At 32.6% G+C, this 16,807-nt stretch overlaps 2 protein-coding genes across 5 annotated transcripts; one reads left to right on the top strand and one right to left on the bottom strand.

The window, feature by feature from the left end:
• Window positions 1-619: 619 nt before the first annotated feature.
• Window positions 620-3,404, top strand: LOC109167093. 4 transcript variants are annotated; one of them, XM_019316011.1, is made up of 5 exons: window positions 620-974; window positions 1,107-1,301; window positions 1,901-1,994; window positions 2,652-2,889; window positions 3,101-3,404. In XM_019316011.1, the coding sequence occupies exons 2-5, from the start codon at window positions 1,113-1,115 to the stop codon at window positions 3,186-3,188; spliced, it is 609 nt and encodes a 202-aa protein (XP_019171556.1). In that variant the 5' UTR covers window positions 620-974; window positions 1,107-1,112; the 3' UTR covers window positions 3,189-3,404. The 4 variants fall into 4 exon arrangements, with proteins under 4 accessions (XP_019171556.1, XP_019171554.1, XP_019171555.1 ...); XM_019316009.1 differs by having other exon boundaries at window positions 1,895-1,994; XM_019316010.1 differs by having other exon boundaries at window positions 620-979.
• Window positions 3,405-3,467: 63 nt separating this feature from the next.
• LOC109167090 (gibberellin 2-beta-dioxygenase 8-like) lies at window positions 3,468-5,606 on the bottom strand. Its single transcript, XM_019316004.1, has 3 exons — window positions 5,099-5,606; window positions 3,869-4,187; window positions 3,468-3,757 (listed from the first exon to the last, which is right to left on the bottom strand). The coding sequence occupies exons 1-3, from the start codon at window positions 5,464-5,466 to the stop codon at window positions 3,518-3,520; spliced, it is 927 nt and encodes a 308-aa protein (XP_019171549.1). The 5' UTR covers window positions 5,467-5,606; the 3' UTR covers window positions 3,468-3,517.
• Window positions 5,607-16,807: the final 11,201 nt, after the last annotated feature.

The following is a 16,807-nucleotide window of genomic DNA, read 5'->3' as shown; positions in this document are numbered from 1 at the left end:
AAATTATAATGTAGACGGGGTCCATCTTGCAAGGTGGACTAAGTTTCAAATATTTACAATTTACATACTAAATGTTCACAATAGTTCGCAATTGACCTTTTAAAAATTTACAATTTGTATACTACGAACACACAATGTTAATATATATGTAATTGATTACCTTGTTTTGTATTCATAAATCATAAATTCTTTTCAAATACTGTAGTCACACAATATTAACAGATTAGGATTTGGTGACCTTGTATTATATTCACAAATTTCATTCTACAATTGTCATGTACACAATTTATATTCTAAATTTTCACTATTCTAATATTAAAAATACACAATTTATACGTCATTTAGGACCAAGGTCCACCACAACTCGAAGCCCACATTGGCATGCACATTCACCCGTTAGAATTTAGAAATTCATCTTGAATTCTTGATTCAAAACCTTATTAAGATAAGCACATCCAAGTCCTTTTCATCTTCTACATGAATAAAATTGAACCCAATTAAAAAAAGATGTTGTGCTAAGGTTGGTCCAAGTGGACCTAAAACTACTTCCCATTAGTCATTGTTCCCATGCCATATATAAACACCTCCAATTCAATCACTCTTCCAATAATAATAAGATTTCCACACCCTCACTCAATTCTTCTTCTTTTTCTAAGTTTGATTTTCAAACCAATAACATACGTAGCGGTTGAAGAAAAAAAGATGGAGTCTTGCAGCTGAAATATTCATTGTTTATTATCCCCCGTCGTGTGAAAAGGTGAAGTTGACCAACAAGGCCGTGTTTGTCTTGGTATGAAAAGGATCAGGTGTTGAAGTGTGGTTTCCTGATTTGCTACCCAGCCGCCATCTCCCTCTCCAAACAACTCCTCTGATCTTTTATATTTCTCCCCTTCTCCCATTCACTCCTTTAGCTTCATCTGCATGCGGTGAATTGAAGAAAGAAGAAGTTGAAAAACTAACGACCTCCAAACCTCAGCTCGTAAGCACAGTTTTTGTTTTCACATGTTTGAAACTTGTCGTGTAGTTTAATTAATAACCTGTCATATATATATATATATATATATATATATATATATATATATATATATATATATATTTGCAGGCCGGAGAATATGGAGTCTGAGACTGTAATAAGCTCAAATGGGGAATTCACAGAAGAATTTGAAGGCAAAACTGCCCAGAAAGTCAGAGTTTCTGATCATATAATAACTGGATTGCAATACACCAACCGATCTGATAGCTTTGTTGTGGAGATGGAACGCTTTTCTCACCTAACACAACAACCAAATTCAAGAATTACTGTAAGTCGTTCTCTCTCCCCATATTTCATATTTGACTGCCCTTGAGAAATCAACCCTATGTATATTATCACCTCATTCTTTGATTTAAAAAAAAAAACTGCTACCGGAAAATATACTCTGGGTGAAAGTTGGTCTTATGACTATATATATATAGTTTCTAGCTGTATTCTATTTATATATTTTAATATATTCAAACCACTTAAAGCTAAAACATCTTACATAATCTCAATATTGATATTGTAATGTTAGACCATATAATACTTTTAATGATATCATAATCTCAAAATGATAGATATTATAATAATGGTAACACTAATCAATTATAATTTTTGATCAATTTTACACGTGTTAATTATTATTTTTAATCAAATGGTATTTGATCATGATTCATGAATACAGGATATATATAAAATCCGATAAGCCTATACGTGTACAGTTCCATTCGAAATTACTAATTAGACAGTGACATTTATACTTATCCAATATCCATGTCATTTGGTTGGTTATAGTGTTATTGTCAAATCGTTACTTATAAGTGATCAGAACAAATTATAAATGGTACAAAACTCATGTTTTTGGTTGACTAATATAAGTTGCAGAGGAGTCAGGCAAGAAAAGGGTCAGTGAAGAAAACCAATCATCAAAATGCAACCAATGAGAATTCCATCATCGCATCTTCATCATCACCAAGAGGTTAAACTTTTTTCTTTTCTTTTACCATGAATGATTTTGTATCTACTTTAATTATTCATAACTTGTGTTACAAGACTCATTATGAGAAAAAAACATATTTTGTGTGTATGACTTATGATATCTCACTATTATAACACTGTACCAAATTCGTTCTAAATTACATTAGCAATATAATCTACTTGTTGATTTTATGCGTAGATTGAGGTATAAATTAAATATTGAATTCCTTAATCATGATCAAAGGTGCCTTGCACCCCACGTCAATCTCTTCTCGGGCTGAAGGCCCACTCACGACTTTAGGAAAGCCTAGCTTAAATCAAGACCTTGACTCCTTGAGCTAAGGTCGAGAAGTAATAATCTTTAGATTTATCCAACATTGCTTATTAACTGTTTCAAACATATTGAATTATTTATAACTTGTGGGTTTTAGTTAGTTGATAAACACAAAAATAAAATGATGACTCTGCAGAAGTATATATAATATACATATTACCACATTAATGGTTGGTTGCTGCATTGTAGTCATATATGTATACTAATTAACTATATAATATGCCGTGGGGTACCCATACATGAGAAGTAGGTAATGAAGATAATATTGTTTGATTTTTTTTTTTTAATGTATATTCTGTCTGGAATTTTTTATTAAATTTGCAGCTGTTTCACACGGAGCTAGCACTCCTGAAAAGCCGATGATAGTGACTGCGGGGTTGGCCGCCGATTCCCCTGCTCTGCAACCCTTTAATAATCAGATAACCGTCGTTACCGGCGGCGACATTATCAGTTCCTCCCCGACTGAAAGAAGAATCGGTGACAAGAAGTTTGGTTTCCGGCGGCTTCCGTCCTCTTCTTGGACCCTTGATCCCAGAAGGATCCTTCTCTTCTTTGCCACCTTGTAAGTTTCACCATATTTATTTTCTAGAATATATAATAATGTGCTTAATTAGTATTGTGCATACAAAAAGAATATAATTATATACAATTAATTAAAACGAAACGCGACTCTTTAATATTCTGAAAAAGTGAAGAGTATCAATGATCTGTTTGAGGTAAATTAAAGTTGGCAGAGTAGAGATATATTAATTAAGTTATGAAATTGTTGACAGGTCAAGCATGGGAACCATTTTACTGATATATTTCACACTATCCATTGGCACCAAGCTTGGTGGAGATAATGAAACTGCTCTTAATTAAGAATGTTGGTCGATCTATGCTGTAAATCTAAACCAACGAAACTGATGTACACATACATAGAAGAATCGAACATATACATATGCTACCTGGCCTGCTCATATGTAAGTAAGATAGTTTAGTACAAAACTACAAACTCAGAATATTAGCTACATATACCATGTAGCTTTACATTTTATTTTTAGTCACTGGCTGATAGTAAGTGTCACTTGATTATAAGTCTTTGACACTGAATATCAATGTCATTTGATTCCTATTTTGACAAATGCATGCTAATTTGAGTGGATCAATAACTAGTAGTACAGATGGGCAAAATTGTAAGTTATGAATGATTAGTCACAACGTACAAGAAACCTAGAAAGGCCCACTTTATGACCAATTTTTTTTACATCCTCTCCGACCTGCTCCTTGAACTCCCTAAAAGTGAATCTCCTGTATAAACAAGGCTCAAAAGGAGAGCTAATCACTGTATCATACGATGGACACAAGAAAAAAGCGGTTGAGAATCTCTCCCTCGTACTATTAGTAACAACTCGATGCTCAACGCTCCTATAAATCCCATTACTCCACGCCTGCACACACATAACAACCAGCAATCCCTTTAATTAGTCATGACACGTTACATATAAAACATGTACGAATAAGCTATAAGTGATGACACAAATAACGAAGATCGTAACTACCTCAAACAAATCACCAATGTTGATAACAAGTGCATCTGGGTTGGGTTTAACGGACACCCATTTTCCATGTTTGACAAGCTGCAATCCAGCCACGTCATCCTGGTGCAGAATGGTGAGGAAGTCGCTGTCCGTATGAGGCATCAAACCAAAGCCAAAGGTGTTGGGGCGTGGAGGATAACGATTCATTCGAATGTAAGAGTGGGTCAGCAAACATGTTTCTTGGAAGTATGTCGGGCTGTGGCCCACCTTCTCCGCCAAGATTGCAGCCAACTTTTGCCCTAGCTCGTACAAAGATGTCGCCACCTGTCGCATTATTGAGCTGGAATCGGAATAATAATTATCTGGCTAAATTAGTCTCTATTTATTCAATTATTGCATGGAGTAGCAGCAATAACTATAGTCCATAAGCCATATATGAAAAACAAATCAAATAAAAGCATACAACTTTATGTCTTTATGGTAGCAAAGAATAATTCATGTGTGACCACCCTTAAAGTTTAGGTAATTAAATTTAAATGAGACTTTAATAATAATAAAAAAATCAGTATCACAATTTTGTTCTTTTAAAACGTACTTCATGTTCAGTAATGAATTTTTTTAACTAACTCAACTTAATAATTGTATTAATTTTTATATATATAAAAATGCTACACACATATATATAGACCGTTCATCAGGATTCATCAATAATTAAATTTTTAGTTTATATATATATATATATATATATATATATATATATATATATATATATATATATATATATATAATTTTTTAAAATAATCTCACAAATTTCTCTTTAATTTTTAACAACTCGCAATCGTTAATCTAGCGAAATGGATGGATCATATCAGTCACGAGATATGTTTTTACCATAAAAATGTGTGGATGGATATGTTTGTGGAAGATATTTTTTTCCTGGCTAAAAAACAACGCAACATTCTAGTATATTCAGATTGAAACTTGTCCACAATCTAAAAGCCATGTTTAGTTATATATGGCAAATTTGGTCGTACCACACGCCATACCTGGAGATGGTGTGTGTGTCGGCCTTTCCATTTCACTTTCCCCTTTTTTCTTTTCTTTATTATTCCATAATAATAATTACATAAAGTTCTTAATAATATAATTTAAATTAAAATATTATGTTTTCAAAAAAAAAAAAAAAAAAACTTAAAATATTATTAAAGTTTCATGCATGCATGGTGGGGAGGGGGAGAAGAAGTACCGTACCTGAGGTGGTGGTTGGGCATTGAGGCAGCTGCCGGTGAGTCGCCGTCGGCGTAGATATCGCTGAGCTGGACGTGAAAAGCTTCCGACCAAGAGAACTCTCTCAGGCGCGAAGCAGACGGTGATCCCCACCGGTAACTCCCCTCCGAGAAGTTGAACATCTTGTCCGCCATAGCCTTCTCCTTGAACGTTCTCTTGAACAGCTTCACTTCTTCTTTCCTCATCGTCTCCAATATCTCCCGTGAAATTCCGTGGTTCACGACCTGGAAGAAACCCCACTCCTGAGAAGCTCTGGCGATCTTCTTCTTGCACTCCTCTCTTGCCATTTCTCCTCGGCTCAGCTCTTCCAGATCAATCAATGGAAGCTCCATTTCATCCCCCACCAAAACCTCGTCCCCTTCGCTTAATCTCTGCGGGTTAAATTCGTCAAAAAGTTTCTTGTACGCCTCCTCGAATGGTGGATCCGATGATTCTCCGATGTCCAGGGTCGTATTTTAACTTTTTGTGGCCCTGTTCTGATAAATAAATGTGGCCTACTAAAATAATAATTTTTAAAATCAATATATGCAAGTTTGGAACCTTTGACCTCCAAGTGAAAATACACTAAATACACATTCTTACCATCTCTTCATAGAACCTTTTTAGATTTAATTGAAAACTTTTTATTTTTATTTCTAAACTAGTTAGGTAAAAATTAAATATTGGACCTCTAAAATTTGGGGCCCCTCTAAAATTGGGGGCCCTGTGCGGTAGCCCAGCTTGCACAGCCTAAAATCCGGCCCTGCCGATGTCTCCCATGCTTGAAAGCTAAAACATTGAACAATTAATATCCAGCAATTAATCACAACATTCCAAAGACTTTTTTTAAAAAAAAAAAAAAAAAACCCAGAAATATATTAACTGGAATTATATTGATGAAGTTCATGCATGCATGCTTGCTATTTGTGAGGTGTAGGTCATGTTTGACAATTAATTAGCTTCTAATTATTAATTAACAGCTAGTCTTAATCGTTCCTGGGTACGGTAATCTTATCCAGGTTAAAATAAAAAAATTTTTAAAAAAAAAAACAATTTATGAGGCTTCTTGAAAATTCCAAGTCAATGAAAACATGCATGAACACCAATCTGGGGAACTGATTTGACTTCTTGTCAGAAGGTGTATTTGCTTCAGTTCTTTACTCTATGGAAAATGATACTCCGTATATTACTCCCCGTTATATAAGACCACCGGTAACTAGTAGGGACGGGGGATTAGTCTTCTGACGATCGGCTGGAGGATACCTTTGAGCTAAAAAAAAAAAAGAAAAAGAATTGAAAATGGGGAATATATTGTGATTTTTTTTTTTTGAATTACTATGACCTTCCCTCAAAGAGAACCACAGACTTGTCATCTAAGCACAATGTAATTGGTTATATCATGATTTTATTAATATAAGAGAAAATTGGTAATAGAAGTTATTTCTAAATAAATATGAACATGCGACATAGGCATAGAGTAAAAAATATGGTAAAAATTAAATTTATAGTAAAAAAATGGAATAAAATTAAAATTAAGAGTATGTGTAATATTACATGCGACATAGGCAGAGTAAAAAATATGGTAAAAATTAAATTCATAGTAAAAAATGGAATAAAATTAAAATTAAGAGTATGTGTAATATTACTTGTACTTGTAATCAATATACAGACTGTTTGGTTACAATTGTATAGAAATGTTCAAACTAATAAGTTCTTAGTATCCATAATATATTTCTAAATAAACTAGGAAAGGACTCAAAACTTAGGAAGATCTTAAGATTATTAAGTTACCATATAAGTTGGTAGTTACATATATATATTATCAAGTCGTCAATATGAACTAACCAAACTACACCCGACAACTAACAAGTGGATGACATGCATCGTACATTAGTACATTCACTACATGTTGCTATATCATGTTTAATATTGTTTTAAACTTCTTGTCTTTACGTTGAGTGGAGGCATTTATGTAAAACCGGATCTCCTGCCCACTACTACTTTGGGATGTTAATTAAACTTTGCCGAGCATATATGATTGATGCATAACATGTGAAAAGCCAAGGATGAGAATGCATGTAATAATGAATCTGTTTCATTTTAATTATAAGGTTACATACATTTTTTTTAATACATATATTATACTCAACAGTGAGATCAGATGTTAAGATGAGAGAAATTGACGCAAAATGGATGAAATGAAACAAATGCAACTTTCAGAAAGTAAAAACAAGAGTAAAAATCAAGAACGTTAATATATGCTATACTGATTGATGCATAACATGTGAAATGCCAGGGATGAGAATGCATGTAATAATGAATCTGTTTCATTTTAATTATAAGGTTAAATTGACATATTATACATTTCATTTTTTATACATATATTATACTCAACATTGAGATCAGATGTTAAGGTGAGAGAAATTGATGCAAAAATGGATGAAATGAAACAAATGCAGAAATCAAAGACAGGAGTAAAAACCAAGAACAATAATATATACCATGCAAGATAAAAGGATATGTTGAGTATTGTACTTATTATATATGGCTTTTCTTCTCCTCAGTGTTGTACTTGAAGATAAACAAATTAAAGAAGTAGAAAGAAGAGGATGAAGATATGAAGGTATAGTAGTGGTAGCTGCGGGCTAAGCTAGCTAGATAGGTTGTAAGTGTGATTCATGAAATGTGAGGTGTGGGAAGATATTTATACTACAAGCTAGCTAAGATTCAAGGCCACATTATATGTCACCTGGAATCATAGTACAACTAGTTAGCAATAAAGAACGCGAAACTCATAATAATAATAATAATCATCATCATATGAGGATTGAACGAGAGTGATGAATTTATGAATTGAGAGAAAAACACGTAGCTCGCCATTACACCCAAGATTTTTTTTTTTTTTCTTTTTTTTTTTTTTTGATTCTGTAGCTCAACAAGATGCATAAACAACATGGATCATACAATTCAATTGATTATATTCTTCTCCTTAGCTTTTTCACTCCCCCTTCCTTAGCTTTCATTTGTATTTTGTACAACTAATTAACGTTACATAAATTCAACCCTACCATCAACATTTCCTTGGAATTGATGAATATCAGATCGAACAACTTCCATTCATTAAGAACTTAGCAAATCTGTACCACCTCATTATATTCAAATGGCTCTCCTTCTTCCAAGTCTTGTCTTCCTTCATCATTCATCCATTCCATTACCCGCTTCTCTGTCTCTCTCTCCATCTCTCATTCTAAGTCGGAGAAAAAAAATCTTCCCTAAGCTTCCACGAATAATCGAAAACCCATTGTTTCTTGTTTTTTTTTTTTTAAAGTTTTTTTCATGAATAGTAAGTATTATACGGAGTATATATATGTTAGTGAGGAATTGAGGATAATGAAGGGGTAGGGTGCAGTGCATGTGAGTTGGTTCGATTAAAAATAAATAAATAATAAATAAAAATGGCATGCCAATGATAAATGATATACTAAAATGTACTTATTGGTGAAGTTTAATTGACATAAAATTTATGTGTTAAGTATCAAAGGAAAGACTCAACAATTTTTTTTTTTTTAATATGTAGGAATACTTCGATCAAGTTAAGATACACAAAATGTGATCATGTATCTCCATAACTATTGGGTGTCAAGATTTGATTGCACCCTATTTGGCAGAGTCAAATACTTGCAATCCAAATTGTCTATCATCCAGATGTGTTGTTATCCAGTCCATATATATAAAAGTTTGTTTCATGATGTATACGATATATATAGTGCATCTCCAATCCCACCTCAATCACCAAGTTAAATATAGCTCTAAGGATATGCACATATGGATTCTTCTTGTTTCCTCCCTTCAAAATCTTTTCAATTGTCATGTATTGTGTTGAGTCGCTTTCCAGTTCCACCCATTTGAATCCTCTAATCCAGCACAATGACAACCCATAGAAAACTATCCATTGATTTGCTGCCAATTAAACTCACAAACATACATATCTGAATCATAATTGTTTATACTCGACTCATTTTATTTACCAAGTTAAATTCATAGTGTAATACAACTTCTAAAGAACTCTTATATACTCTAGCTTGTACTAGGTCATTAATATGTATGTAGGGTTATTGAGTTGGTTGAACACTATGATTATTTTTTTGTACACTTAGAAATTACTTTTGATTTTATCATTTTTCTTTTCCTTCTAATAAGTTATTAATGCCATTAAATAATATTGTTAAATGTATTAACTTGTACATTATACTTATATGAAGTACGTGATATTTAAATTTAAAAGGTTCTCTTATTTATCAAATTGGTGTTTTAAAATGAATTTTTCTTTTGATTTTGGGTTCTCATTTAATTGTCTCTTATTATTTTAAATTCAAAACTATCATTGTAAATATAACTTAGAAATGTTTTTGAACTTCACAATACTAACCCAAAAGTTGTTCACTCTGAACAAACTTTTTCTATATAAGAACTAATATAAGAACTTTCACTTTTTCTCATAAATATAATAATAAAAAACTTTCAAACATTTTTATTCGATAACAATTTAAGTACTCTAAATTGATCAAAATTCAATATAACTATTGAGCGTCTACATAGCATATTCCTAGTTTGGTTAGTGTATCTGTTGCTATATATAAGCAGTACGTGTGTGTCTCTATATGCATATGAGTGGTATTCTCTCAACAATTTCTTTATTCACTTGATTTCTTTTTCTTTTTGTTTCTTGGCCCCATGATAAATTAGATTGGACTGCACGTATATGTGGCCTTTTTTTCCCCCGATCAAACGCATATGTGGTTTTAAATTAAGTAGGTTTGCAGATATATATCCAAATGATTTGAAATTGGACCATATATATATAACCTGTCATAATCGACCATTCGACCGACATCACTTAACAGTGCATCATGTATTCACGTTTGTGTATCCGCTTAACGTCAGACGTCAAATATTGTGTATATATAATTGGTTTGGTTTAGTTTTCATGTCGCGAAGCCCAATTATATATAGAATTACAAACAATATTGATATTCTATTTGTGGACGGAATAGGTGCGTGTTACGATATTTATAGTCACCTACTACTCCATGACCATTAAAACAAGTTTAAGTACACAAGCATTTGGAGAGTTTACTTGGCTTCTCCTTAGCCACATATATTTCCTTGCCACTTTTTCTTTCCTAGTTGAAGCCTCAGGGAGGAATTGCCAATTGTTATACCATGGACCAGTGTTCATATTGCATTGTGAATATTGATACAAAAATTATGTACCTTTAGTTAACAGTTTTTGTACATGCAAACAAATAAATTGATAATTGCTTATACATAATATGATAGCTACATGTACAGAAACTATCAACTATAGGTACAGAATGTGTCAACTATAGATATAGAATCTGACTTGATAATTGCTGACACATAATATGATAGCTACAAGTACATAAACTATCAACTACAGGTACATAATGTGTCAACTATAGATACATAATCTGACTTGATAATTGTTGACACATAATATGATAGCTACATGTACAGAAACTATCAACTGCAGGTACAGAATGTGTTAACTATATTTACAGAATCGGAAGGTTATTTTTGAATCAGAGTCTACAATGCAAGGTAGACCCGGACCCATGGTATAATTTGACATGAATTGCACCTGAATTTAAATAAGGTGTTTGGTTGGATGTAATTAAAACTTTTTTTAAGAAAAATGTTTTCCTCAAATATGAGGAAAATGTTTTCCAAGGCTCAACCTTGGTAGTTTGTTTTTCATAGACATTGGAAACAAAGTAGTACTTGATAGGACTATTTTGCCTCCATAGAAAATTATTAATTACCTTACACCAAAATGTGTATAATAATTTTTATTATATTATAATAAAATATATATATATATATATATATATATATATATATATATATATATATATATATATAATTATAATATTTTAATTTATGATATTGTAATTTATAAATTGTAATATTTTAATTTAAAAATCACAATTACTTTTATTATCATTATTATTATGTAGACCATATTAATCTTTATACTCATTATTCCTTACATTTTCAAACCAATTAATGAAATCAATATTGCAAGTAATTTTTTTTTCACCAACTAAATAATGGAATTAATCTTCTTGGTAATTTCTATTCCATTGAATTTCAATTCAATTTCTCAAATATTTTCTGTGAACCAAACGGGCCAAAAGAGTGATGGAGTCCGAAGTAGAATAGAGATGTATGTTGGGTCTAGAGAGCATAGGTAGGATTTATATTGGGCTATGAAGAGAGAGCTGCCAACTCCCCCATGTTATTATATATAAATAAGAGATTTCAGTAGCATTTAGACATCATCTTCTTCTAGATCAACAAACATTCTTCAATTTTTCTCTCTAACACTCGAACATGATATTTGTAATAACCAATATGCACGTACTTGTACTCTGTTAAGACTTAGTCTGTTCTGTTATATGTGTTTTTATTATATTTGTTTATTGGTCTAATCTTGTGGTTCAGGTGTAACTATTTCCTGCTTTCATACTTTGTATCTTATTTAAGGCTTATGTTTACGATAAATGAATTACACAAGTTTATCTTCTCACATACTCTACCCCAATTTTTAATAGAGTAAATATCCAAAATGGTCCCTCGACTATAGCTAAATTCACAAATTGGTCCTCGACTTTCAATATCAACCAATTAAGTCCTTAACTTTGTAATTTTAACACAATTTGGTCCTCTGTCTATTTGACCATTTGTTGACTGTGATTTTTGAGGATATATATGTAATTTCATGGTCCGTCGTCGGTTTTTTAAGGTTCCGGTTGAATTTCCAGACCGCACTGTTACATTTGAATCCACTGCCGAAAGCAATCTACCAAATCCGGTCGCCTTTCTTCATCCTCCCTTTGGATTCAATGTAGTTGAGTTCGAACCAGAGCGAAGAAGACGACGTGTTTCCGAACAGGTGCAACGTCATCCTAGAGGCCTCCACATGCTCCGACAAGAGCTGAAGGTTCTTCTGGAGATCGTCGATCACGGTCAACAAACGGTCAAATAGATGGAGGACCAAATCGTGTCAAAATTGCAAAGTTAAGGACTTAATTGGTTGAAATTGAAAGTCGATGACCAATTTGTAAATTTAGCTATAGTCGAGGGACCATTTTGGGTATTTACTCTTTTTAATATTACTCCGTATTTATTACAAGACCAAAAGGCGCATGCAGTACAGTGTCGTATTCGATATTTTATCGTGTCCGTTGTCCCATTTTACTCTCTAGCACCAAATTTCACAGTGACCCTGTTTTTTTTTTTTTTTTTTTTTAATAAAAAGAAAGAAAGAAAAAACAATTAATATGAACCAATATTAAATCGTAATAGACTGCTCGTAATTCGACCATTAAAGTATAGGTCATTCCTATTGATGGTATAGACCCAATGGCTCGGCCAATAGTTTTTACATGTCGAATGACAATGCTGGACCGAACAACAAATTAACTTTATGAATCATAAGATTAATTTTGTCAAACTATCCTTTTCTAAAAATTCTTCGTAGTCGGTGCGATATTGGTCTCTAACGAAGGTGACTTCATTGATGCAACTAATGGTCCGTTGAACTACCCGCAATCCCTGGCAGTGGCTGAAGCTTTAAGTTGTAAGGGGGAACCTGTTTGGCTAAAAGACCGTGAAATCAGAAGTCTGATAGCTTAAACACAATCAACGATCTAAGGAAAAACATCTTCAATCGATCCCATAAGGGCCTATCTAGCCATTTTCTCATGTAGTAAGCGTATAGCATATTCCGACTATGTCTCTTGCGTATACATTGGAAAGTCAGCGAACCAGATTGCCCATACATTAACTAGGGTGATTGGCTCTCAGTTGACTCCCGAGTTTGGAATCACATCCCACTCAATTGTATCTGCTCTTTGATTTCTAGTTTGCATTAATAATATATCATTCTTTCTTTCGGAAAAAAAAATGAGGGCATAAATCTTCATAAACAGCTACTTTCCACAATAATGATGATAGATCATTATCCCACCATGAAGGGTAATTACTCTGATCTCCACCATGAAAGGTCATGAATGACTAAGAATACACTACCCTTCCCTTCTATTATAAAAGGTCATGCAACTAATGAGCAAATTGGACATTACCATCATTGGTTCAATAAAAGTCATTTCCAAAGCTCTCTAAAGTATATTGAAATTTAATTTAACACCAACCCAAAAAGTTTGTGGTTTATAGTTTCCACACAAATTTTTTCTCGTACCCATTTATTTTTCATGATAATTTCTTTTTTAAATTTATATTGGTCCACCACTAATAAAACCAAGACCAATATTAAAGTTGGAAAAAATGATCAGGGGTCGAGTCTCACCAGCGACAGTGTGGGAGTAACCCCTCAAAGTGAGGGGCTCCTTATGCGCAGTAAATAAAGATCTAACCTTGTGCGCAGTAAGCAAAGGTCTAGCCTCTGTGGTTCATGTTCAGTTGAGCTACCATAATTTACATCCTCCCAAATGCTCTGTCGGGCCGGGATGTGGGGGTCTTTAGGGTTGGGGTTCAATCTTTTGGAAAGAAGAACAATATTAATAAATCGCTCATAACTGACAATAATTTTCGTCGCAACCTTAAATCCTTTTGTCTAATGGGCTTAATGTTTAAGATTTTAGTCCAAACTACGGATAAGGCCATAGGATGCCAGACGGCCTATTTTGAAATTTAGGGTCGTTTATGGAAAATAATTGGGCCGAACTAGATGGGCTACTCAAGGCCTAGCTTACTAGCCACCTTCATGTGAAAATAAAACAGGTATTAAGGGCAGATATGTCATTATAATTGAACCTCTCATGTCTTATTTATTTATATTTTTACCTCTAAAACCAAAAGAAATGGAGATTGAACTTATTTTACATTCAAATCTAGAGATTGGGGAAGGTGGACTGGTGAATGGATAAAGTGTCCAAGAGTTGAACACTCCTCAATTAATAAATTAACATATTTAATTTTCGTTTTAATCCCCACTACTCAAATAAAAAACAAAATAGTTAAATTTCATTTATGATGGTGTTTTAAATTTAGGGTGTGCTTCGAAACTCGTAAAATAATTTTTGGAAATTATTTTTCAGATTTTCAATGTTTGGTTAGAGTGAGAAAATGGAAGTCAATGATAAAATATGTGTGGTAAATGAAATATAGAAAGGATTTTTTAGAAAATGACTTTCTTTTTTTTTTTTTTAGGAAAAGTCATTTTCGTTTGTCGCAGTGGAGCAGCCAATCACCCGTCGTCGTCATCACCACTATCATTGTATATTTTAAATATTTAAAATTAAAAATAATTATGATCATTTTCCAGTAAATTAACCAAATCCGCTAAGACAGTTTTCTAGAATGCCACCAAACACAGAAACGAAAAATATTTTTTTAAAAAATGACTCATTTTCCTGCTTTCCAAATACACTCTTAGTGATTAACTAATAATTTGATTATATTCAAATCTAGAGATCGGGGAAGGTGGACTGGTGAATGGGTAAAGTGGCCAAGAGTTAAACACTCCTCAAATAATAAATTAATAGATTTAATTTTCGTTTTAATCCCCACTCCTCAAATAAAAAACAAAAGAGTTAAATTTCATTTATGATGGTGTTTTAATTTTAGGGTGCGTTTAGAAACTCGGAAAATGATTTCTGAAAATTAATTTTTGGATTTCTAGTGTTTGGCTAGAGGAGGAGAATGGAAGTCAATGGAAAAAGATGTGTGGTCAATGAAAAATAGAAGGGATTTATCAGAAAATAACTTTTTTTTTTTTTAGGAGAAGTCATTTTCCTGTTTGCAGCAGTGGAGCAGCTAACCACTCGCCACCGCCGCCGTCACCACCACCACCATCATTGTATATTTTAAATATTTAAAATTAAAAATAATTATGCTCATTTTCCATAAAATGAACCAAACACGCCAAAAACAGTTTTCTAGAATGAAACAACACTGGAAAGGAAAATATTTTTTAAACAATGACTCATTTTTCATAAGTCATTTTCCTGCTTTTCAAACACACTCTTATTCATTAACTAATAATTTGACTATATTCTACTATTAACTTAATTGAGAGTAATCATAAGTTACTAATTCATCCCATTTTTCATGAAAAATAAAAAGTAATATATAAAGAAATATCTTATCAATAATTGATCATCAAAGTTAATATTTGCGAATCACCATATTAGCTGTGTTAGTTAATTTTAGACACAATGTTTGACATCAAAATCACATATGAAATCTACTGTAGGACGTTTGGTTGGGAGGAAGAAATTGAGAAGGAAAAGAATTGTAATTATGTAAACAAAAATAAGAAGGTGAAAGTAAAATAGAAATTCAAATTACATTATTTGGTAGTATAAATAGAATTACTGAGAATTGAAAGAAAGAAATGATATAAATATCAAAAGAATTAATTTCACTTTTGGTCCCACGACTTTTGAGTTCTTATCACTTTTGGTGCACAACTTTAAATTTTTTCAATTTTGGTGCCTAACTTTGTTATTTTTATCAGTTTAGGTCCTTCTAGCCAAATTGACGGTCAAATATTTCTAGATTTTATATTTTAGGGGCAAAATCGTCATCCCATAGAAAGATCTTCAATATTTAAACGAAAGAAAAATCATATTAAGAGGAAAATAAGAGTTTGCCAATGGTCGAAACTATAAATCCCATAGATCTGTCTGGTTTCTGCCCATCTTCCCCATTATTCTCATCATCAAACACCTATAGATATGATTTTACGGTGATTTTGTTTAGATATTGAAGATATTTCATTGGGATGACAATTTTACCCCTAACAATATAAAATCCAACAACATTTAACTATCAATTTGGCCGAAAGGACCAAAATTAATAAAAATAACAAAGTTAGGCACCAAAATTAAAAAATTTTAAAGTTGTGCACCAAAAGTGATAGAACATCAAAAGTCGTGGGACCAAAAGTGAAATTAATTCAATATCAAAATGTCATTTTGTAATAATAATGATAATGATAATAATAATAATAATAATAACTGCAATAATCCGCATTGACACCTCAATTGGTGGCAAATTATATCGTGCACCGCGGTGCATAATCGATTATGCACCGCGCATTAAAACGACATCGTTTTGTTTAATGAAAAGAAACGGCATCTGTTTCCCGCCATTCCGCACCCTTCCACAAAAAGTAACTCTGTTATTCAGTTTCATTTGGTATATACTGAAGTTTCGGTTCAAACACAACTACAGTTTCATTTCGATATAACCGATATTTTGATATATACACTGCTGTTTTATTTCACCACAACTACAGTATCATTTTGATATAACTACAGTTTCATTTAATAATATAAAAATAATATCTGAGACAGTGTCAATTTAGATATACTGTTCTCAATTGGTCACATCGGTTAAGTTGGGGAAGAATAATAATAACTGCAAGCCTGCAACTATGCAAGATGCAAGATATTATAGTACAGTGACCATTGGGATTACTGCAACTATGCAAGATATTATAGTGACCGTTGGGATTACTGCAACTATGCAAGATATTATAGTGCGCATTGGGATACTACAAGAATTGGAAGGAAGATAGTGGTGTGATCATCATAAATCCCAAATCATAAACCAAGAGAACCACAACTTTTTTGAATGCTTTGT

Source organism: Ipomoea nil, unplaced genomic scaffold, assembly GCF_001879475.1.
Source record: "Ipomoea nil cultivar Tokyo-kokei standard unplaced genomic scaffold, Asagao_1.1 scaffold3147, whole genome shotgun sequence".
NCBI classification, from domain to species: domain Eukaryota; kingdom Viridiplantae; phylum Streptophyta; class Magnoliopsida; order Solanales; family Convolvulaceae; genus Ipomoea; species Ipomoea nil.
The sequence above is the reverse complement of the archived record's forward strand: the minus strand, read 5'-3'. Positions and strand labels throughout refer to the sequence as shown.